Genomic DNA, 25,902 nt, shown 5'->3' with positions numbered 1-25,902 from the left:
TCCAGAAGAACAAGACTTAAACACAAAAACAAGATGGCTGACCGGCAGCCATCTTTAATGTAAACATTTGAAATGTAAGGGTAGATTGAAGTGTAATTTTTCAAAAGAAATTCTAAGATATCAAATATAAATGCAAAGTTTATTTACATCGATTACGAAACAAGTTATAACTTAGGAGCCCAGAGAAAACCCACGTGATCAGGCAGGTGACCCCTAACCTTTTCACGTCCGTGCCGGGGATCGAACCCCGGCTGGCTAGGTGAAAGGTGAGTGGCTTAACTACTACACCACCCGATCACCCTAAGATATCAGAAAACAGCAATCATATTTTGAGTCTGAAGGAAAGGGGAGCTGCATATGACAAACCACTGGGGCATCCTTTCTTTTACCAAGTTGAATTTTTAAAAAAATGTAAAAAAAATGTAGTGGGATTGGACTGGGTTGATCATTGGTGACCAGGTAGCTCAGACGGTAGAGCATGCACTCACCTAGTGTTCGGAGGGTCCCGGGTTCAAATCCCAGTCTGGCCGCTACATTTTCTCCTCTCCTATTACAAAATTGGCGCCCAACGAAATAACTCACGGTGGCAGTGTTTGGAAAGGTCTCGTATGTCTTCGAGGACGAAGACTTCGAAAAAGGACGGTCCGGGGTTCGAATCCTGGTCTGGCCACTACATTTTCTCCTCTCCTGTTGCAAAAATATAACCTAAGTATGTATGGTTTTGCTCATTTTGTCAAATATGCCATCTAGATACATTTTAATAAATAAAAAAAACTATCAGAAGATCTGAGAAAAGACAATATATTTAATTGATTTTACATGTCCTTTTGTGTTTGGCCCGGTAATTGGTTTTATTTTTATTTTCGCCTCGCATACTAGCAAGATCAAGATCTGGTAAATGTTTGTGTGCCAAGTCAGATTGCACTCTATATGCGCAAGCGTCTAGATGACCTACTTCTTATGAAAACATTCGACAAAGCGGTACACTCAAACCTTTCGCTGTTTTTGCAATGTCATGATGGAATATTCTGGGATCCTCTCGTATGTGCTATCGACATCGTTTATAAAGCTGCATATTTTCTAGAGAGTGGCATAACTCGTCTGACCACGCAATAGTTTAGACATCAAAGCAGTTCTGGAGGGTTTCAGCATGTAAGTTGTGAGCGACTTTTACATGAGGTTCGGCCTTGATAGCCTATATAAATGCTGAACAGTGCATGCTATAAATTAAACTAGATGTCTGATATATTAATTCTTAGTACGAATATCATAGATTTTTTCACATTTTAGGGCTAAACAGGAACGCCGCCTGATTGTGGAATTTTCAATTTGTCAAAAGACAAATTAAAAAACCAATATACATGTAGGCCTAATTTTTTCGTACCTGGCTCTAAAGTTAAAAACTAGACCGAGCCCCTTGTAGTCAAAGTGACAGAGGAGTTTGAATTTATAGTCAGCGCCTGTAGAAGGAAAAGAAAATATGGCTCATATGTATCTGTATGGGTTACGCCGCTACATCCCAAAACTGGTAATCTTGCAGCAGGTGCTATTAAATCTATACAATTGCATTTATAACTGCACTAACATGTTAATGCTTAAAAATTGCAATGCATTTATAAATACCGTATTGCACCAGTATGTTAAATGAGCTTATGGCACTTTAAATTATCTTTATCAATGGAGAATTTAAGGGACAATTCATTCTACGAGAACATTAAAGTGAATAGTCGGGCAAAGAAAACCAGTCTAAATGTGTTCATTGGCCTTCCAAAAGTTCTCACATATTAATACGATGGTCAAGTTCTGCTTACGTTTCCCAGTTCTGACCATTGAAATAAAGAAAAGTTGAAATCATTGAAAGCGTGGCTGCGTGGAAATGTAACCACAGACATAGTCATCTGGGAGGACGATTTAGGTTTCCTATACTTTAAATTAATTTCTTCGTACGCAGACAGATTTTGACGAGAGAATTTATTTTTTTCTATTTCATATGAAATTATACTGGATACATTCACACCATTTTTACCGACTTTAGCCATCATTGCCCGACTGTTCACTTTAAAATTTGCATATATATCAGAAAACCCCCAGTTCTAATGGAAATTAGATCAGTTGGTTTACTGTGATATTTCAGAAAATCCCATGGTGGTGAAATGCGTGTGAAATGTTCAAACTCACTCGCTGTCCGCCATTACACATTGTGGTCGAATATCTTGTATGCCGAACCCTGCCCTTGCTCGTAGAGTAATGCTAATTTTGTCTAGAACAGCTCAAATTGCTCTGACAGAAGTGTGTTTACCTTATTAGGTGAATTGTCTTGCCTAAAAAATCATTATATCACCTCCACAGTGGTTATGTAGTTCACTTGTTTAACATGCGTGACTTTGGCTCGGATATGGGTACAGCGTACATATTGTACCTGCTTAATCGTATTGATCAGCGATTTGTAATTACAACGGTATCAATTAAAATACAGAACAATGACGAGGAATTTGTTAATATCTTATGTTACATATTTCATAAGAAATGTAGAACAATACATTTATGCCATATTTTGCTTCTTGGTTATGTAAAAGAATTAGCCTGAGTGAATTGTCCCTTTAAAGACAGTAATGTAATTTTCAAATATCTAGTTTAAACTCCTTTCCAACTATTTATCTTTCACCTAGAACGAATAATCATACCCTGCCTCAACTCCGATCGTCATTCAGGGCTATGTCATCGCAGCTATCTTTCACCATACACTGGCATGCAGATCTAGAGTCTTAAAGGGATGGTGTGGCTAATTCTGTTATATAGCTATGAAGCAAAAAATGGCATTAAATGCATTGTTCAACATTCGTTTTAAAACATAAAACAAAATATTATTACCAAATTCCATGACATTCAAGTGAAGTATTTTAATTGATACTGTTGAAATTCTTGATCGTATAGCTGCACTGTATATGATTAAGCAGGTGCAATATATATACCTGTATGTTCTGCACCCATATACCTGAACTGATGTTATGTACAGGTAACTTAAACTAATGTAATACATATAAACCACCAAGGAATTGATATCAAAACTTGTTTTTCGGACAAAAACATGCACCTAATAAGGTAAACATACTACTGGGACCCTACCAGTAGTTATGAAGGAACAGACGTCGTGATTTAGGAAAAAATAATTGTTTTCATTTCAAGAAATACAGTAGTGTGCCAAAAGTCTTTGTAATTTTTATTTTTCCCTATATATTCTATGTGTTTTTACATTTTTTCTTTGATTTTTCCTGATCTCATCTAGGCGCGGATTTTAATCAAATTTGGCTTACTTGTAGAAAATTATCTACATTTTCAGCTTATAATATTTACATAATTTTCCTTTATGCACTTTTTGAGAAAACCGTTTTTCATTACCACACAATAATTTTTTTGTTCAACAGCCATTTTGGTAAAAACAAAGAAGGAAATGACGTCATAAGTGTAAGTAGTGCACAAAAAAGATACATATTTTGAAAACAAAATATCGGAAAATTATACAAATATCATGAGCTGAAAGTGTAGATAAATTCTCTACAAGTATGCCAAAATTGATTAAAATCCACCAATAGATGAGATAAGGAAAAATCAAAGAAAAAATGTAAAAATACATAGAATATATAGGGAAAAATAAAAATTATGAAGACTTTTGGCACATTACTGTACATTATTTCAGCATAAACAAAGCATCACCATCATGATGCATTCTTCAAGAGCTCCAGACAATCGGAAGTCTGGACACATAGTAGTATATCATATGTACACAATCACGACTACTGTTCCGCCACGACTAGTGGTTGGGTCCCAGTACTGTAAGAGCTATTTAAATGAATGTATTATAATATATATATGTAGAAAGAGCTGGTTTCTCAACAAGTGGTTGTTGGATATGCGGTTTGTTTCTTATCAGTGAGGTGTTTTTTTAAATTTCAAAAAGACAAGCTTTAGCAAGTGTCTTGTAACTTTTGAAAAATAACTTACGAGTGTGAAATAAATTCCATATTTAATAATCCAGAGTTGTGTGACCTATGTATTTTGATAAATTATAACAAATCATTTCAATTATGAACAACTATTCAATGCAATCCTTCTTACTGAACATCCTTTTTAATCTAGATTTATATAGGTACTTGAACAATAAATTACTTGTTGTCGAACTACATGCGGACATGATTATGGCAAAGTGACAGCTACTTTATGCCAAATAATCATGATTCATCAAATCATTGTAACAAAATTTAAGCTCAGCATATGGTCTGCAATTCTACCTTAATCATCAAAGGGTCTTTGTATGGCTGGATATAATGCTGATCAAATACAATTATCAATTTTGAGTTGATGGCTTAAGTTATGTTAAGAATAAGACAGCATGTAATCTGATGCTGTCGCACATCTGATTTCAACAACGATTCGTTTTGCATATGCAAGCAGTGATCAGAGTTAGATCAGCAGTTTAATGTCATTCAATTATTGGTTACATTAGCAATTTGTGATGTGACACTGAGAAAATAGTAGTGTGGGTCAAAGTTTAAAATCTTGATCAACTAGTGGAAATTAATATGTTTATTCAAAACGTTACACCCAGCCCATTTACACAATGGCCTGTCTCAGTGTACATTACCAATAACGTGTTGGATAAATATATGAATACAGGTATATATATATTTACATGTAATATACAACCACAAATACAAGATTTTTTTTCTTTGCACAAATTAAATTCATGGAAAATGTAATAGATTTTATTTTTTTTATTTCAGATATCCTTATTTCTAGATCTGAAGACATAGGTTCAAATTTTTAATCATGCAGTTCTGCCACGAGTCCACTAACTTCACCACAGTGTGGTGTAATGAGGGAATTAACCCTTGTTTCTTTGAGACAACTGCATCCTCAATCATATTTACCTTTTTATTAATATGTGGATGTATTCAGTGCTCAATGTTCAGGAAATATTCAATACCAGTAGACAAGAAACGATTCCATGAAGGATCTTGTGGATTTTCCCTTCAAATTATATTGACTGCTATTCTGGCTATGGAAGCTGTTGTGCATGTCGTTATGCAGGATGTGACCATAGAGCCGAAATATGTGGCAGGATACCAGTTACTTACAGCCCTGGCAATGTCTATTGTATGGATGTCAACGATACATCTCCTAAAGCTTGAAAGGAACAGTGCACTGCCATCTATTCCAACCCGCGGACATGGATTGGTGCTATTGGGAATATGGAGTCTAGCATTCATCAAAGAAAACTTGGCCTTTGTTTCATGGTGGAGCTCTTCTTGGTGGTGGTCTCTCAAATCGTAAATATTGAATTTATTGAATTCCAAATATTTATGCTTAAATTGTAGCAAAGAGGGCCCAAAGAGTGCTGAATTCCTGATTTTTTGTAATACTGAAATAATTACATATGTTACTGACGTACAGTATACAATAAAAAAAAAACAAAAAAAACAGTTGTTAAGGTTTACTATTTAATATTGAAGGGCAAATTGCATAGTATGAACAAAATAGATCGAGATTTGCATTTAATTCCTTGAAAAAGTTGAAAGATTGAAACCTGTATATCTAGACAAGTCTAAAACTTGCGTATATCAGTGTCTTCTACATAATTCTCATTATCAGTAAAACAATTTTGTATAAAGGGATTCTTTGATATTGAAGAAAGTTGGCTTAATGGAATTTAATTGATGACTTTGTAGGGACTCAGACAAGATGGAGTTTGGTCTGTGGTTGGTGCGTTATGTGTGTACACTGCTGGTGGTAGCCATAGGCATCCGTGCTCCAGGTGTCCCCAGCAGTAGCTACTACTTATTAGTCAATGATGAAGAACAGGTATTGTATCTTTTACCCAAAATTTCTTTTTAAAAAGTGTCTCTTTAGTTTGTACATATATATAGTGTTCAATTCATGATCATGATGACAGGTAGACTGTCAGGGAAGTATTATTATCAGGCCAGGAACTCGAGTTTGTACACTTTGTAAACTAGATGTAAAAGTGTTTTTCTTGTTCTTTGATGCATACTTAAATTCTTGTTATTTGTTATGATTGATATCATAGAGGTCTGAAAATGCTAAAAGGGTAAAGTTTAGGTTTGCAGAGCTAATACTCTTAAGTCTCTGTAATTGCCCAGTTTGAAGCTAATTTAAAAACTATGCAATTACAACAATCAGATGACATTGACGGCGTACAGATCTGAACTAGCAGTTAAAGCTTATTGTGACCATTAATATGACAGTTTGTTTCTCTTTGGGAAAGAGGCTTTATCCTTATTTTCATAACCATGAAAGTAAATTCTCATCATGAGACTCACAAACCATAATACCAATAAACTCATGAGATTGTGATGCATAGAAAAAATTTTGAATTCAAACTATTTTGAATACAATGAATGGAATCTTTGTTTTAATGGACTTTAAATTTTACTGTTATTAAATATCATTCTCAGCAAGCAGGAAACAGGTCCAGAGTTCATGAGGGCTCAACATGGTCTAATGTCCTGAAGAAACTGCGGATGATGCTGCCATACGTGTGGCCAAAGGGCAGCTGGTGGAGGCAGCTGATTGTTATTGCTTGTCTGGTGATACTGGGGGCTGGACGAGGAATCAACGTTCTGGTGCCACTATACAGCAAGTACATAGGTATGTCATACTGGGGGCTGGACGAGGAATCACCGTTCTGGTGCCATTATACAGCAAGTACACTGGTAGGTCATACTGGGGGCTGGACTAGGAACCAACGTTCTGGTGCCACTATACAGCAAGTACATAGGTAGGTCATACTGGGGGCTGGACGAGGAATCAACGTTCTGGTGCCATTATACAGCAAGTACATAGGTATGTCATACTGGGGGCTGGACGAGGAATCAACGTTCTGGTGCCATTATACAGCAAGTACACTGGTAGGTCATACTGGGGGCTGGACGAGGAATCAACGTTCTGGTGCCATTATACAGCAAGTACATAGGTATGTCATACTGGGGGCTGGACGAGGAATCAACGTTCTGGTGCCATTATACAGCAAGTACATAGGTAAGTCATACTGGGGCTGGACGAGGAATCAACGTTCTGGTGCCACTATACAGCAAGTACATAGGTAAGTCATACTGGGGGCTGGAGAGGAATCAACGTTCTGGTGCCACTATACAGCAAGTACATAGGTAAGTCATACTGGGGGCTGGACGAGGAATCAACGTTCTGGTGCCATTATACAGCAAGTACATAGGTAAGTCATACTGGGGGCTGGACGAGGAATCAACGTTCTGGTGCCATTATACAGCAAGTACATAGGTAAGTCATACTGGGGGCTGGACGAGGAATCAACGTTCTGGTGCCACTATACAGCAAGTACATAGGTAAGTCATACTGGGGGCTGGACGAGGAATCAACGTTCTGGTGCCATTATACAGCAAGTACATAGGTAAGTCATACTGGGGGCTGGACGAGGAATCAACGTTCTGGTGCCATTATACAGCAAGTACATAGGTAGGTCATATACTGGGGGCTGGACGAGGAATCAACGTTCTGGTGCCATTATACAGCAAGTACATAGGTAGGTCATACTGGGGGCTGGACGAGGAATCAACGTTCTGGTGCCACTATACAGCAAGTACATAGGTAAGTCATACTGGGGGCTGGACTAGGAATCAACGTTCTGGTGCCTTTACACAGCAAGTACATAGGTAGGTCATACTGGGGGCTGGACTAGGAATCAACGTTCTGGTGCCTTTACACAGCAAGTACATAGGTAGGTCATACTGGGGGCTGGACGAGGAATCAACGTTCTGGTGCCATTATACAGCAAGTACATAGGTAAGTCATACTGGGGGCTGGACGAGGAATCAACGTTCTGGTTCCATTATACAGCAAGTACATAGTACATAGGTAAGTCATACTGGGGGCTGGACGAGGAATCAACGTTCTGGTGCCATTATACAGCAAGTACATAGGTATGTCATACTGGGGGCTGGACGAGGAATCAACGTTCTGGTGCCATTATACAGCAAGTACACTGGTAGGTCATACTGGGGGCTGGACGAGGAATCAACGTTCTGGTGCCATTATACAGCAAGTACATAGGTATGTCATACTGGGGGCTGGACGAGGAATCAACGTTCTGGTGCCATTATACAGCAAGTACATAGGTAGGTCATACTGGGGGCTGGACGAGGAATCAACGTTCTGGTGCCATTATACAGCAAGTACATAGGTAAGTCATACTGGGGGCTGGAGGAGGAATCAACGTTCTGGTGCCATTATACAGCAAGTACATAGGTAGGTCAAACTGGGGGCTGGACGAGGAATCAACGTTCTGGTGCCATTATACAGCAAGTACATAGGTAAGTCATACTGGGGGCTGGACGAGGAATCAACGTTCTGGTGCCACTATACAGCAAGTACATAGGTAAGTCATACTGGGGGCTGGACTAGGAATCAACGTTCTGGTGCCTTTACACAGCAAGTACATAGGTAGGTCATACTGGGGGCTGGACTAGGAATCAACGTTCTGGTGCCTTTACACAGCAAGTACATAGGTAGGTCATACTGGGGGCTGGACGAGGAATCAACGTTCTGGTGCCATTATACAGCAAGTACATAGGTAAGTCATACTGGGGGCTGGACGAGGAATCAACGTTCTGGTGCCATTATACAGCAAGTACATAGGTAAGTCATACACGGGGGCTGGACGAGGAATCAGCGTTCTGGTGCCATTATACAGCAAGTACATAGGTAAGTCATACTGGGGGCTGGACGAGGAATCAACGTTCTGGTGCCATTATACAGCAAGTACATAGGTAAGTCATACACGGGGGCTGGACGAGGAATCAACGTTCTGGTGCCATTATACAGCAAGTACATAGGTAAGTCATACACGGGGGCTGGACGAGGAATCAACGTTCTGGTGCCATTATACAGCAAGTACATAGGTAAGTCATACTGGGGGCTGGACGAGGAATCAGCGTTCTGGTGCCATTATACAGCAAGTACATAGGTAGGTCATACTGGGGGCTGGACGAGGAATCAGCGTTCTGGTGCCATTATACAGCAAGTACATAGGTAAGTCATACTGGGGGCTGGACGAGGAATCAACGTTCTGGTGCCATTATACAGCAAGTACATAGGTAAGTCATACACGGGGGCTGGACGAGGAATCAGCGTTCTGGTGCCACTTTACAGCAAGTACATAGGTAAGTCATACTGGAGGCTGGACAGAGAATTGATGGAATCAGTGTTTGGTACACCAATCTACAACAAGGACATACCATATTCCACCTAATAAGTGCCCATGTCCCTATAAGCACCTGGTGGTATGAAGGTAGATGGCAAAAAACATATTCTATGGAGAGCTTTAGCAATCCATAAAACAGAATTCGTTTGTTGCCAACTGAGCACATACTACCGTATACACAGTCAAAATGAAGATCAATCCTTACATTTACCTGTTTTGGCTTTAGACAGAATAAAGCTGGTAACTACGGTCGTCATGGTTCCAGGCAAAAAGGACTGTGTATATGTTAATGTATACGTAATCAGACTTTGCAAATCGCAAGATGAGGAAAATGTAAGTATTGTTATATGAATAATTTAAAAATATATTTGTTATTTCCAGTGAACAGCCTGTCTCAGGGGCCTGTCAGTACGACAGTGGAAGACGACGTACACAAACCCGAGTTCCGCTGGGATTACATCCTGATCTACTCTGTTTTACTTTTCCTCAAAGGCGGCGGATCAGGTATGGTACTGCTGTTTATGGTTGATGTGTGTGTATTTGATTCTTTCTCTGAAATGCTGGGTGATAGATTAGAAAATGACTCGTGTCACAGGTCTGTAAGTTTAGAGAAATTTTGTTTTTATGTCTGATACAAGTTAGTATTTGTGTTGTTATCAATTGAATGCTTGAAGGGTATTGTATTTACGTACATTTGCTTAACCAAAAGAGCATACAATCGTATCAACTTCAACGTGCTGATATGCTAACAGCGTCCTTATGTGTACGAAAATGCGTCGGGTTGAAGCCATGCTTTCATACTGTGCCGTGTTTGGGCATTTGATTGGTTCTTTATTGTTAGTGATGTGGCATAAGCTTCTTGATAATATTTTGGAAATTAATGCAGGTAAAACTGCCTTGAAACATTGTAGCAAGTAGTTTTGTTTTGTATCCATCCTGCATATGAAACTTTCGGCAAGTCATTGTATACAGACTGCGTAAAAAAATTACATCATGGCGACCAAAATATAAAGCATGGTTTCTCCAATTGATCATGAACTACAGGTACATTACGTTCACAAATAAACATTTGAAAATATTAATGCCTTGTGTAGATGTTTAGTTAATAACAGTATTGAATTAGAATAGTCATGGCTACAGCTACAATGTGCATCAATGACAGATATCTTTGTCAATTTATGCCAAAAATACAAGCCATAGTATACAAACACTTAAACATGTTTACCTTACCATAATAAAGAGCTTACCACTTGGCTTGTGATTTCCTAATGCCACTTTGAGGCCTGTGTCAGTTTGGCATACTGAAATAGAGAAATGCTATAAAATAGCCATAAATTTTAGGTAGTTTTACTTGGGATATTTGTCCTCAGAATTCTAGGTTTGTTGTTTAACTGTAATAAGGCTTTTTTATAACCTTTTTAACAACTGGTTGGAGAAAGAACACAAGATGAGGGATATCAAATCTACATGGGTGCAAATTAGATGTTATGGTATTGAGATCTAGGATCTGTTGGCTTCATTGCTTTGTTTGGTTACAGGTACCTCAGGATTTCTTAGTAACATAAGGACGTTTCTATGGATACCGGTACAACAGTTTACCACACGGAAAATACAGGTGAAACTGTTTCACCACCTACACAGGTAAAAATGATATAAACATGTTTTATCTGTGTATATAAGTATCATTCTTTGGAAAGAAAAAAAAAACCACTTTCACAAAAATGATTCTAAAACAAATAATTGTTTGTGTCATTTGATGGGATTTTAATGTTTGATGATATTTTTAATTTATATCTCTTTTTTATGCAAACTAGTGAATAGCATCATTAATGTGTTTATTTGTCATGTGTCCAAGATGTTTAGTAATCACACATTAATGACATTTGTTATATTAACATATATATACAGTATATCCTGTCAAAACTGTCCCTTGTCAAATCCAGCATAATAATTATTTTTGCATTTCTCTTCACAATGTACATTTAAATTGTGTAGCATTTATAATTAAACCACAATAATTTGAAACCTGTCTACATTGGTCAATTATGCTGGTCCCGATGACATCTGATTTAGGCAATGAGGAAGTAGATGTCTGATGATTATATGTGTACTTTTTAACAGCTTGTCTTTACGATGGCACCTCCAGAGGAAAACTGGTGAAGTTCTACGTGTGGTTGACAGAGGCACAAACAGTATTAATAGCTTACTCAGGTGTGTACCGTTTTTACTTGAATATACATATATATGTATTCCATCTTTGTATATTACAGTTTCCTCCCTTGTGAATAGGTATCCATTGTGACATTATCATTTTGTGAAACTTGTTTTCTCTGAAAACTTAAAAAGCATGACGTTACACTTGCAAACACATGACGTCACAAATGATACCTACCTGCAAGGGCAGATAGCTCTGTAGTATGCAAATACGGAATAGATAGGCCACATTTACAGGCGAGGATTAGCTTTTCTTTTATTGTAATCATTATGTTTAAAATGAAGGCTATACCAGTGAAGTTTATCATATGTCATGTAAAAGTGATAAATGTTAGAAATCACATCTATTCTAGAGGTATTTTTCAGTAGTTTAGGTTGTTTTGCAATATTTGATAAAACTCCAATGTACAAAGAAAAAAATGTACATCGTGTATTTATAAGCATTGTGATTGTGATAGTTATAACTTTAAATGTGTGCTGAGTCTATGATATAAGATAAGATAAGATATATTTTATTAAAGTGTTATACAAAGTGTTAAATACATACATACATACATCACCCCAAGCATACATATAAAACAAATTATAATGTCCATCCTCAAAAGACTTGTGTATATATGTATAATAAACATCAGAACATTCTAAAACAAATGTCACTGTATGGATTTAAATCTGTTAAGTAATCTACCAACAAATAGTTTTTGTATTGCCTACGACACTTGTTCAGGCTTATAAAGTGTTGCTTCTGCAGTTCGTCCTTCTTCATGGGTGAGATAAGAAATTCTCCTGCTGTAGAAATCGCAGCTAACCCTTAATTCTTGAGTAAATAAAAGTTGTTTCCTTTTCTTCAGTTATGTAGTATTCCAGATCTTGCCAACCATCATCGACATCATCATTGCAATTGTGTACTTCATCACAGAGTTTAACTACCTCTTTGGTTTGGTAGTGTTTGTGTGTATGGCCCTTTATCTAGGTAAGTGTGTTTTACAGGTCTGGGTATCAGTTGATTATAATCTTTTTATACACTATGGAAGTGCTGAAAATAATTTTGTTGGGAGTACTGTTAGTTAAACAATTACAAACTTAAATAATCTGATATTATACATCAATATTTATTTCAGTAGACTATCTCATTAAAAGTCATTTAATTGGGCAGGTGACCCCTAACCTTTACATGTCCATGCCAGAGATCATACCCCGGCCAGTTAGGTGAAGGGCGAGTGACTTATATTGATTAACCACTACAACACCTTATCATTCCACTACAACACCTGATCATTCAAGAATGGCATATGATTGGAAGTTTTTCTTTAAGAAATAAAAAATCTCCATTACCACCAAATCCTGATATATGTTTTTAGTACATCACATGATAATTACTAGGAATGCGATTGGATAACAGCCATGATCTATTTTGCGACAGTTCCCTGTCCTTCTTGACTACGGGAGACTATACCTGATTACGGGAACTATACCAAAGTATAGTCCCCCGGGAATGAGCACGCGACCAAATTTATGATGTAATAAAGAATGTCGTGTGATGTACTAAATCTATTATGGCCCATTCCCTCGGGAACAGTTCTCCTATAGTGTTGTCTGGCAAGGTATAGTCCCCTCCTTCTTGACTACGGGAGACTATACCTGATTACGGGAACTATACCAAAGTATAGTCCCCCGGGAATGAGCACGCGACCAAATTTATGATGTAATAAAGAATGTCGTGTGATGTACTAAATCTATTATGGCCCATTCCCTCGGGAACAGTTCTCCTATAGTGTTGTCTGGCAAGGTATAGTCCCCTCGTCTTTGACTCGGGGACTATATCTCGCCAGACAACACTATAGGAGAACAGTTCTCTCTGGAAAGGGCCATAATAGAATTATAAAAACTTACTTGATAGGCAGATAAAATCACTTTTAAAACAAAAAATTAGCCAAATACATGTAAACATTTCCTACAGGAATTTATACTTTTCTTGTTAAAAGTTTAAAAGCATCCTGTGATGATGTATTGACATGGTTTCTGTTAACAGCGGTAACAATTGGAGTTACTGAGTGGAGGACAAAGTATAGAAGGGATATGAACAAACTGGATAATGAACGTAATACCAAATCTGTTGATTCTCTCCTCAACTTTGAAACGGTTTGTATTAATGTTTGTACATATCAGAGATAATTTCAAAATGCTATGCGATCTTATTTTCAATGTTAAAGAAATAAATTAATTTCTGGTCTTTGTGAAAGTATTAACCTGTAAAAGTACTATGTATTAATTTTGAAATCTGTGATATTACATAAGTTTTTTTATATGATACAGGTTTTTGACGCAAGTGTATTATGTTTCAGAGTTTGTTTCACTAGCTTCTGAATGTACTCTTCTTCTATTTTTCATTTGAGTTAAAATGTGTCTATTAACACAAGTCTTAATTGTTCTTTTGTGTTAGATGAAGTATTATGTAGATTGTTCTGTTGTATTAGGTGAAGTATTATGGAGCATCTGATTTTGAGACAAACAGATACGATGAAGCAATAGCTAATTACCAGGTGAGAAGAACTATCAGTGCTAGGACGATATATAGTATAACTCCTCTAACTCGAACCCACATTCCTCAAAATACCCCTCATTCATCAAACTGACCGCATGGTCTGGTCTGTGTCCCTACATATTTTCTCTAACAAAACCCCTTATAGCTTTAACAGCTATTCGTCAAATACCCCTTATTCCTCGAACAGAAATATATCCCTGTTTCATCAAATACATGGTATCAAACTATGTATTCATCGAACAGGTGCTTGGTCATTGAGAAACATTCATTTTTACGTTATACAGTGGACCCTCGATAATCCGGACACCTTGGTTCCCAGCCTAAACCGTCCGGATTACGAGTTTTCCGGACTGACGAATTCCGTGTTCTTCGTCAATTAAATTGTCACGTACGAGTTACTCCCCTTGACCTTGTAATCGATGATAGGCTTTTATGTAACAGACGTGTATTATAATTAATACTTCGTTTGTTATGTTTTATAGGTATTCTTATATCATAACGTTAAGAATATTAAATAAATGTATTTCTTTTTCAAAATACGAAACATAAGGCCGTGACGTCGTTAATTGTGCACTATGTATGCATATAACTACCTATCCCACTCTTGATCTGTCGTACGGCAGATCAATATTATCTACGTTCTTGGCATAACAAAACTATGATAACAAATAGTTGTGACCATTTTATGAACTTATATAATTGTTATTTTGTATAATGTGTGTTTTTTAATCACCATTTCCACAAGTCTTTGCTTTCTGACTTACAGACGTGTGTATCAACCACGCGCCCATTCACGTCTAACTTCGTGCACAATATCACGCACGTGTAAATGGCACATGCCGTAGCCTTTATATCTTATACCACAGACGATGAATTCGACTAGATTCACATACATTTAAAATTATTATTAATTTTGTGAGTATTATCTCACTTAATTGTATCCGATACTCATAGCGATATATTCTGCATGCGAAACAAGTAAGGTATCTACAACATACGTACCCGTACCCAAACTCAAACTGCATGTTTAAAAGCGTGTTGCTAAAAATATATTGCGTATCTCAATTACAACACTGAAGTTTGATCTCCTATAGAAAACTAATGAACCGTTACATGACTGCACGTACCCGTGTGGGAAAGGTGTTCAGGTAAACGCCTGTGGCTATGACCTGGCAGCCGTCGTTATGACAACACGGTCAGTGACAAGTGATAGTGTGTATTGTACACATGACTGTAGCTGGCCTTGTTTCTCGGCACGTCGCGACAACAATTGTCCGGATTATTGCGGGAATTTATTAACGAAAATTACATTCCGTTCCAAAAATGGAGTTCCGGATTCGGAATACGAATTTCCGGACTAGTGAGTATAAATACCGTGACGGAAATCCGTTCCCTGACATTTCCGTCCGGATTGTGAGTTTTCCGGACTATCGGCGTCTGGATTATCGCGGGTCCACTGTACATACTTTTTCCAATTTGATATTGCTATCAAAAACCACTTTCATAAAAGTTCAAAATGCTGCAAATCACGGTATTGTCATTGACATGCATTGTCACAGTTTGACACCAGACGTTTTAACTGTTGATGATCGATCGTGACCAAATTCAGTCAAATACCCTGTATTCCTCCAACTATTGATCTGGTCCCCTGCTTTTCAAGTTATAGGGGGTTTACAGTAGAACAAAGTGTGCTCACCCATGGAAAAGTATAGCATTGGTTTAATGTTCTGTAGAGCCAGAGAATTTTATCATGTCCATGATGATTTTGTTAAAATGTATTTTCTGAATGAGATTACCCAGTATGTTAAATATTGATTGATAAACAGTACTCTTAAACCTTTAATATTAGCATTTCCATTGAAAAAGGATTATTGGAGAACCAAATTATGTGCATGTATATCATGTTATCTTTCTGCAATAAATTTGAAACAGCTTCTACCAGTATATTCATAGTATTTTGTAATATATGCATTATACAAACTATTTTTTCAGAAAGCTGAGTGGAAGTCGACAGCGTCCCTAAATATGTTGAACACTGGTCAGAATGTGGTTATTACTGGTGGTACACTGGCCGGGTCATTACTGTGTGCCTGGGCGGTGGTCCATAGTCTGAAGGATTTAAAGCTGACAGTTGGAGACTATGTTCTGTTTGGAACCTACATCAACCAGCTATATGCTCCCCTGAACTGGCTTGGAACCTATTACAGGTTGGATGTCTATCATGGTTGTGAACTGTGTATATAAGTAATATCTGTAAATACAGGGTTTCAAGAGCAAAATGGAGTTAGTTAAATTGCAAGAAAAGTCTGATCTTACATTATTAATGCCATTGTATTATATATTGATTGAATTGTACGGCGTCTCAAACACTGAAACCATTCATTCTGGAATAGCAACATTTTACCGTATCTCAAGGCCATTATATTCTTCCATGTTGAAATTTGAAATCAACTTTGTTACCAGATGAATGGAGAGAATCCTTCATGAATGCTTGAGTGTCCATCCTCAATGATGATATTCTTTGTTGTGGAACTTTCAAGTCTGTTCAGGATTTAATAAACAAAAATATCCTTCAATCAGACTAATTGAGTCTGTTGATACCACGCTGCTATGATGGTCAACTGGTAAAAAGTTAAAATACTGAGAGATATGACAAAATATGTCGTTTATGGCTTTATAAAATGTATTCATTTACCTTTGGTTTTTGTAAACAATAGCAGGCAGTCACTCCCAGACAGGCATCTTAAATTTGGAAATTTTAAGTTTTGTCATCACCATTTCTTGGTAAGTACCAAAGGGAATTCTTCTCAAATTTCCAGTAAATTGTGTTTTTTTGTTTTGTATTTTGTTCTTCCCTTTCAGAATGATCCAACAATCATTTATTGACATGGAAAACATGTTTGAGCTCCTGGAGGAAGATAAAGAGGTAAGTCAAAATTGGAAGAAGAAAATAACCAGTAAATACAACTGTATAGTATATCACAATGTACATGTTTCATATGAGTATAATATACTTTCACTCATACCTACACATGTAATACTGGCTGGTCTAGGGCAATACACTCATGTCATCTGAAGCTGTATTGCATGGCTACCCATGCAATAAAGCCTTGTGACGTCACAGTGTCAACAAAATTACTATTGTCTTGGTACAATATTAACTTTTTTTCAGAAACTATGCTGGGTTTACTTTAAAGATACAAACAAAGGAATTTGCGTCGAAAATAACACGCAGTGTGGAGAATTGACTTGCAGTCGCATTTTTTTCTTTTCCTTTTTTCCTATTTTATTTCAAAATGGTGGGAATTCATGGTAGTAAAGTTGAAGTAAAACATCGAGGTATGAGAGAAAATATACTCTTTCATATGTGGATATTAAGGATAGAGATATTCAACCCTTGGGATCACAAAATGTTTTAAAACCCTGGGCAAGCCTTGCCTTTTACAACATTTTGTGACTCTCGGGAAGAATATCCCTATCCTTCATATCCACATATGAAAGAGTCTTATAGTATTGTATACATATAGATGAGCAGTGTGAAGTCAGGTCAAGAATCAATAACGAGAGTTCAGAGGTCATTATAAATAAAAGAAACTGCTGCATGATGATTGTTTGAAGATCAGGGTGACTCAGCACTATAAATTGTCACCAGAAATAATATTGTGTTTAGTTATATTATTTAATGTATTATAAACAAAAGATTTTATAACAATTGTTTCCTTCTATAAGGTCAAAGACATACCAGGGGCTAAACCACTGGAAACGAGAAGTGGAGAAATCGAGTTAAAGAATGTCAACTTTTCATACGAACCAAGGTAAGTATAGCTCTAAGGTGTAGTGTATATATATGTAGTACTTTTAAAAGAACATTCACTTGGAAAAACATCCTAGAATATAGTATTACAGCCGTGCTACCCCAACTGAGAACGACGCGTGTATATAAACCCCTACCGCTCTGCCGATGACTTGTATCAATGTATATAATGGGTGTAGCTAGTTATTTATAGACTCGAGTACTGTTGCCAATCCACAGGTAAATCACGGGCGCTCTGGCTACACTAGCTGTACCAAACACAATCGTAATTGTTACCAATACCGTAAAAAAACTTGTGTAACTTATACACCAGTGTACTTTGTACATGTATTTTTTCTTAGGGCTGAAAATGCTCAAAAAATCTACTATTGGTATATTTTGCGCATTCAAAAATTTTGGGGAAAAGGATGTCCGGGGAACCACAAATTCAATGTTATAAAGGTGGAAATTTCATTGCAAAACATTCACAGTAAATGCTTGACAACTTGCACAAAAAGTGTTGTATTTAGAAGAAATAACATGATACAATTGCACTGTGTTTGTTTTCTTTTATTGGCCACCGTAACTGAAATAGTGAAATATATCTTGCAGAACATGTCAAAAAAATTGGCAGTCCGCCGTACTCCGTACACATGTCAATATCTGGAGATATTACACATCAATAGTTATCAGTACTATTTGAAAATATTTTAATCTAGTTCCTTAAAATTGCCACAATAAGTGTGTTTTAGATCATTAACAAACTGTAAAGAGCAATCGGATAGCAGATACGTTGGCTTGCAATAATCACATTGTGAGTAAACTCACCACCTGTACGGCACCATATCCAAGCTGATGGCTAATTATATATAACAGTTCTGTTAAAAATGCCACTAACCTTGTAGCTTGTCAGTTTTGCCGTAATAATATTACAAACCACTTATTGAAAATCCTAAATATAGGACAGTTTAGGACTCATCTTATAAATACCACGTGTGTTTTGATTTTTTGAACACGGCCTGCAGCCGGGACAAGGTATGGCGGTACCCAAATATCTAAAATAAAGAAATACTAGTCAAGTGAATGTTGATGCAATTTGAAGAATATTTGTTTTGTTTTTAAGTAGATACAGACGCATTGTTGATGATATATATGTAGATTGGTTAAGCTAACTAGCCATTCAGTTTCATAAAGCTGGATGAGAGGCCCGAGCTTAGCATCCAGTACCAATTTACCTGTGGATTTGGCGACAGTACTTGAGTCTATAAATAACATGGCTACAGTACACTCATTCAATACATCGATACAAGTCAGAGGTACAGCGGTAGGGGTTTATATACACGCGTCATTCTCAGTTGGGGTAGCACGGCTGTAATAACAGGACAGAAATTGACTTTTTATTGTTTGAACTAGAATACAATTTCCATAAAATATCAGTCAATAAGGAATGGATGTTAATGAAAGTTACCTTTGATCTAACAGCTTTCTCAAAACAAGTTTATTTAGAATAATATTGTTTCGTTTCACTGATTTCAGCAAACAGATCTTGAAGGATGTTAGTTTCCATATACCTTCTGGTCAGACATACGCTATTGTAAGTACAAAGGATTGGTGTTCATCACGCATGTTGTCCCATATTGAGTGTGCAAATAGCTTTACTGCAGAAGAAAACTGAGACTGAGAGATATCCACACATTTGGACATATTACCTCATACTGATTCATGTTAAATCAGGGTATTGAGCCCCCGTTGTTTTGGTGAGAAGCCATTGTATTACCACTGTGTCATCCAATCACTTGATTCTTATTAATCTTCTCATAGTAAAAATGATTAAGATGTGGACATTGGAGAAGAAGCTAATATTCACAGGTATTATTGTCATAAATTAGGAAGAATGTTTGATATCAAGAAAATTTATTGAAAATGTGTTTATAATTTGAATCTTTGTGATACTCATATTTATTTACTTTTGTACATTTTAGGTAGGTCACTCAGGAAGTGGAAAGAGCACAATCCTTCGTCTACTTTTCCGGTTTTATGACATTCAAAGTGGAAAAATACTTGTAGACGGCAAAGATATATCCTTGGTGAGTGGGAACAACCAAAAAATATGTTACATACCTGCAGTTTGTCTTTCTGGACACCGGTATATTTATCTCAAGAATAGCAGAAGGCATTAGTAGTTTAGATGACTACAATGAAGGAATGGTGAAATATAAATAGGTCATGGTTCAACATCCACTACATGTTGAAACTTGTCAATCTGAAGGATGACAAATTAACAGATTTTGTTTGTGTCCATTGACCAAACCTTCTGGCTGACATGATAAAATTATCTCCTGTATGGTGTGAATTAGCAACCAGTTACAACAAAAAGATACAACCTCAAAATGACCATAGCTGTTCATATGGCAACAAATTAAACAATTGATCTAAAACCTTTAAAAACAAGTCTATTTTAAAATTTGTCAGCAGAATGTCTGCTGGATTAAGGTATGTAGCCACGGATGTTCTTCCAATGGTTCTTTGCAATGTGTGACACAACAAAACTACCTAAGTGTGTACCTACAGGATATAGGATATCTGAGACTTACATTGTAAGTCAAGACAAACACCTACAAACTAACCCTAACTTGATTGAAATTATTTTCATCTTGATTCTTGTTATTATGTCTCTGTTTTACTTTGGCTATAGGTACAACAGGAATCCCTGAGACAGTGTATAGGAGTTGTTCCCCAGGATACAGTACTGTTTAATTCAGACATTCGATATAACATTCGTTACGGCAAATTTACAGCTTCTGACAAGGAGGTGGAGGAAGCAGCTGATAATGCGGACATACACCAACGTATCCTGTCATTCCCTAACAGTAAGATTTGAAAACCATGTTTCCTCAGATTCCTGAAGGAAAATACAGTTATATTTCATTTACCGGACCTCAAATTCTTATGATTTTTTGTATTATTGAAAAAGTACTCATGAGAAGTATTTCATTTTACAACATACAAAAACTGATTCTAGCCTAAATCATTTTTCTGTTTCTTGTATTATAAACTTGAATCATCTTTACACTTCTAATTGTAAGCAGGTCAGTGTTAAGATTTATGAGTTTTCAAAGTACATTTGTAATTTTATTTGTAAACTTGCAAAATGATATATTGTTTTTCAGTCTTCTGTAATGATGACTCAAATTTGAAAACAGGGTTTTTAATAATTTTGTTTTCTCTAGACTAGATTTGGCAATGTTATAATTAAAATGTTATGCCTGTCATATTCCTGTTAGAATATGAAACTGTTGTTGGCGAGCGAGGGTTGAAACTAAGTGGAGGGGAGAAACAGAGGGTCGCTATAGCGAGGACACTTCTCAAGTCACCAGCCATTGTTTTACTGGATGAGGTGAGTTGTACAGTGCCTGACTTGTCTTTACAGTGTTTGTTAAGACACTTTCTGATCACCGAAGGTCATTTCAAATAAGTCTATATCGTTTACCCTCTTTTGATTAATTACACATTATTACCAACTTTTGTGTTATAGAATTCTGAATCATCATAAACATATTTAGCTGAGAATCCTGGTTTATTTTTCAGGCTACTTCAGCATTAGACACTAAGACAGAGAGAAACATCCAGGCATCCTTAGCTCGGGTCTGTGAAAACAGAACCACCATCATAGTGGCTCATCGACTGTCAACGATTATCCATGCCAATCAAATCCTCGTGATGAATGAAGGCCAGATCATAGAGAGAGGAACGTAAGTTGGGAGCCTTTTTCACGCCATGCCATCATGAAATTAAAGTGAGGGTGAATGTTTGGGGCATGTAGCTGTTCTTTACAACAGGGTTGCGATTCTCATCAAACTTTGCATTCATATAGCTGAGATGCCTAACCTAATATTTGGTCTTTAACGTGTTAGAGTGAAGGGCTACAAAGTTTGTTCATATGACTGATGTTGACCTTCATTCAAAGTCACAGGTCAAATAGGCTAAAATCTTTAACGACTTCTTATCAATAACTAGTAGCTCTAGGAGACTTGATATGGAGACTGTATCATGCTGGGTTGAACGGCTACTACATGTGTTCAAATGAATGACTTTTGACCTTCATTTAAAATCAGAGGGGTCAGATGGACTATTAAACTATTTAAATGACTTCTTATTAAAATTATTAAAAAGTAATAGGCCTAGACCTTACATTGGGTCTGTAACATGCTGGTATGAAGGGCTACCCTACTTTCAAGGTCACAGAGAGGACAAATATGTTCAAATCTTCTTTCAACTTCTCAATATCAAATGAAATGTTTATAGTACTCAAATGGTTGGTGTGTTGCATGCTGTATGAAACTCTTTCCAAGTTTGTTTACATAGATGACCTTTACCTACTTTCAAGATATAGTTATCAAATATATCAGAAATTAGCAACTTCATCTGAAGAGTTCTTGGTATACAATGATTTATTGTGAGTCAGAGAAAATGTTAGCATTTTCAGCCCATTTTGTCTTCTGTCTCCTAACCAATGATTTTTTTCCACAAGTGTATTCAGTCAGATGGCCGTTAAGATTCATTGGCATCTTGTTAAGAAATGTAGTGTAAACTATTTTGAGATCTTTGATACTTTCTGTTTTCAGGCATGAAGAATTGATAGCCAAGGGAGACCATTACGCTAGCATGTGGCAAGAACAGCTAACAAAGCGAGAGGAAGTCTCGATACAAGGAGATGATGATGGCAATACTAGTGAAATGGTCAGCTGATCTCGGTATATCTTGATTGTTATAAAAGTAACAATTAATGTGTTAGGAGATGATGTTATAATAGTGATCATGATGATTATAAATGTGATATTAAGAGCTCTTCCTTTTCTTGGAAACTGTAAATATTATGATTTGCTTGGACACTACTGTATCAGTGTGATGTGTTTGTTTTTGTGCACGGTAATTAATTAACAAATTACAAATATTACCAGGAAATAAGATTTTTATTCTGTGCAAGTTGTTGTTAGTAGAGATTTGAATCTGATGCATGTTATATGTGGCAATCATGTGAATTATGATGCTGAAAGAATGTGATTTTCTCTCACTAGCTTGATACTGGATTTCATTTAGATTTCATGTATATATACTTAAAGATGCTCCACCGCTGACAAATGTTATTTTTTTACTATCAAAAACAGGAGCACAAAAGTTACATAACTTTATACCATTACCACCATTGAAAAGTTTAAGCTTCTAGTTTCACTTCAAGTTAAAAATATGAAAAACAATTAATTGCATCCCGAAAAAATTCCATGGCACTATATTCTATATGGAATGAAGTAATGATTGCGCATGCACCAAAGGCGAAATGAATTATTTCATATTTTTTTTGTGTTAATTAGGCATATATATACACAATCAAACACCAAATATTGTTCAAATGATGAATATCATTTATGCTCTGTCGACGGTGGAGCATCTTTAATAATAATCTAAATCAGTTTTTGAAGTGAAGCACATTCTAAGACAAGTTTTTGGTCTGTTTTCATTTGGCAGTTAGGAATTTATTTGATGTTTCATAGGGAAAATTAAAGCTTTGTTTTAGATAGTTGATAAGAAATATTGAAAACGAAATTTTTCTATGTTGAAATTATTTTTTAGAAATGTACAATATAAATGCATAACTAAAATTAAAATCTTATTTTATTTCAATATATTTTTACCTTCATTGCGTGATATTACATTTTGGTAATTATTTATAAGAAGGGATTACATAATATGACAGTGTTGGATGAATTTTCATTGTCTCAGCATTCTAGATGTAAATGCTCTGGTAGTTTTGCAAAGAAAATGGGATAATAATAATGAAATATAGTCAGGGATATGTCTCTTGCCATGCTAAATGATAGACCTATGAAAAAATCAATAGAATTCTCTTGCTATGTACTTGTTGTAGATGTAAATTTTAATTTATTTATGAAATTTTATTCAGGCAGACCCCAGTTAATAGATATTGTTCTAATATAAAGAAAATATAGTGTTGTATCACAATAATGACTGAATTTGAATAGTATTATTTTGTTACAATATTAATATGATATTATTATAATATTTTCACAACTGTTACAATATAAATCTTTTCCAATTATATATTAACCAGAAGACTCTTCATCTGGATAATCTAAACATTGACCACCCATAGATGTTATTTGATAAATGTTACTATATAGTCATCAAACAGAGGTTGTTTTGTGACCACCAAATACAGTATTTCCTAATTTTTACCTTTAAAGTTATTTTAAATGCTTGTATGTTTGTATTCAGACGCATTACTTTCAACACAATGGATGGTAACTGTATGTTGGAATCACTTTGTTTGAGTGTTTTATATGGTGATGTGTATGATTTATAGTATATAGAAAGTTGCAGTAGATCTGCATTGACTTTCTACAATCGTGCCATGGCACAGTGAACGTCATCCATCTGTGGATCTGATCCCCCTAGGACAGAAGGGATAATGAGGGCTCAATAAGGAAAATAGAGGCACTGTGGTTGACTGTGTTGCTTGGGTTGGGGTGTCACTCTCCCTGTAATCTTCAAAGGAAATCTCAGAAGGTTTTTTTTCTTTTTCTGAACTGCCTCAGATTCACTATTAGATTAGGGCGGGATATAAAAACAGTGAAAGTAAGCCAGGAGTATCGAGGATGTCGATTTCTCAACATGGCACATTCTTGACAGTCAAAAAGACATCAAACAAAAGATAAACCATGACCTATATAATGACACAAATATGTTTTACTCTTTTTATTCTTGATCTGGATAAAGACATAATCAGAAACTTTATCTGTCTGGTTTTATGGTTTTAAGTGTTTGATTTTACAATCATAGTTGTAGTAGTATATTCCTATAAATATCTGGTATCATGTATCATTATATCTATGGTAAGTACAAGTATGTGATTATGAGTGAAATGTTCCAGAGAGCTCTCGGGTCTGGTCACCTTGAGGTGATGTTGGGTTATTGATAATTAATATCAGCCTCTTCATGAGTTAATAATTGTGTAAAAAAAATTCTAGTCCTAACAAGACATAATTTGTTATACCTTGTACCTATTTATTATTTCCTTGTCATGTTCAGATGATGGGTAATAAATTTTTTATTGAATACAATGCACTCGGTATTTGTTTATGTTTTTTTTTCAAGAAATTACAATGACATTTTAATTAAATCCTTAAAGTACACTTTCTACCTTAAATAGCAATCCTACCTCTTTATATAGTGATGCTTTATCAAGTTATGATAATGAATTAGTAAAACAAACTAGAACCGTCGCCAGAGTGGATGACGAATACCCCTGCTGCACAAAGTTAGTATTAACTCCATTAAAAGAGGACATGTTGCAGAACCCTACATCTCATTATGTCAGGTTGCTGTGTACCAAATTTTATCAAAATCTGTCAAGTAGTTTAGGAGGAGTTCGCTGGACAAAATTGTGTCTACAGACAACCCAATTCCGGTATACCATATCCAATAAATCTCTGAGGACCAAAAAATGGCTTGTTATTAGTATAATTCATTAAACACTTACATTGTAAAGGGTGCTGGACAGGTAATAAAAATGACACATTATATCCATTAATGCTTGGTACAAATCTAAGTATGCTTTCTATAAATACGTTTGCTGAATTATTAAGGTCATATGGATAAAAAAATATCAAGCAAAGAATTTACTGACAGACTTCCAACACTAAGGTGACCTGTGATCCTCAGTCTCCAAGAAGGAAGAGGTAAGATATTATTCCTTACATTTTAATATTTCTGATTAAATTGAATAGAGTCTTTAACAGACAGAAGTAAGTTTAAGTAAGCAAGTAAAAGAATCCAGTTTTCACACTTATGATTGTGCATAATTCCTGCTACCTGCTGAATATGATTGTGCATAATTCCTGCTACCTGCTGAATATCCTGAAAACTATTATTAGTAGATATTTTTAGATGACTGCTGCATAATCCAAAACCTACTAAATATTTAGACACCTACTCTAACTGCATACGGCAATAATTGCTAGATAATCCCTGGAAATGACTGGCTATTGACACCTGCTAGACATCACTGGATATCCTGAC

At 36.1% G+C, this 25,902-nt stretch overlaps 1 protein-coding gene across 1 annotated transcript; it reads left to right on the top strand.

The window, feature by feature from the left end:
* Nucleotides 1-825: 825 nt before the first annotated feature.
* LOC138314733 (ATP-binding cassette sub-family B member 6-like) lies at nucleotides 826-24,948 on the top strand. Its single transcript, XM_069255222.1, has 19 exons — nucleotides 826-1,152; nucleotides 4,782-5,327; nucleotides 5,727-5,859; nucleotides 6,474-6,666; nucleotides 9,635-9,757; nucleotides 10,792-10,894; nucleotides 11,375-11,464; nucleotides 12,319-12,440; nucleotides 13,500-13,609; nucleotides 13,945-14,010; nucleotides 16,005-16,219; nucleotides 16,875-16,938; nucleotides 17,742-17,827; nucleotides 19,342-19,399; nucleotides 19,788-19,892; nucleotides 20,501-20,675; nucleotides 21,090-21,202; nucleotides 21,394-21,557; nucleotides 22,431-24,948. Exons 2-19 carry the CDS (start codon nucleotides 4,828-4,830, stop codon nucleotides 22,552-22,554), a joined length of 2,544 nt encoding a protein of 847 aa, XP_069111323.1. The 5' UTR covers nucleotides 826-1,152; nucleotides 4,782-4,827; the 3' UTR covers nucleotides 22,555-24,948.
* The last annotated feature ends 954 nt before the right edge of the window (nucleotides 24,949-25,902 follow it).

This window comes from Argopecten irradians, chromosome 2 (assembly GCF_041381155.1).
Source record: "Argopecten irradians isolate NY chromosome 2, Ai_NY, whole genome shotgun sequence".
Taxonomy (NCBI): domain Eukaryota; kingdom Metazoa; phylum Mollusca; class Bivalvia; order Pectinida; family Pectinidae; genus Argopecten; species Argopecten irradians.
The sequence above is the reverse complement of the archived record's forward strand: the minus strand, read 5'-3'. Positions and strand labels throughout refer to the sequence as shown.

Bases quoted from the DNA above. Each gene is read 5' to 3' on its own strand.
- LOC138314733 (XM_069255222.1), top strand. From the start codon at position 4,828: ATGCAGTTCTGCCACGAGTCCACTAACTTCACCACAGTGTGGTGTAAT. The intron at 10,895-11,374 runs GTAAAAATGATA...ACTTTTTAACAG, and splicing joins CTGTTTCACCACCTACACAG to CTTGTCTTTACGATGGCACC. The intron at 19,893-20,500 runs GTGAGTGGGAAC...CTTTGGCTATAG, and splicing joins ACGGCAAAGATATATCCTTG to GTACAACAGGAATCCCTGAG.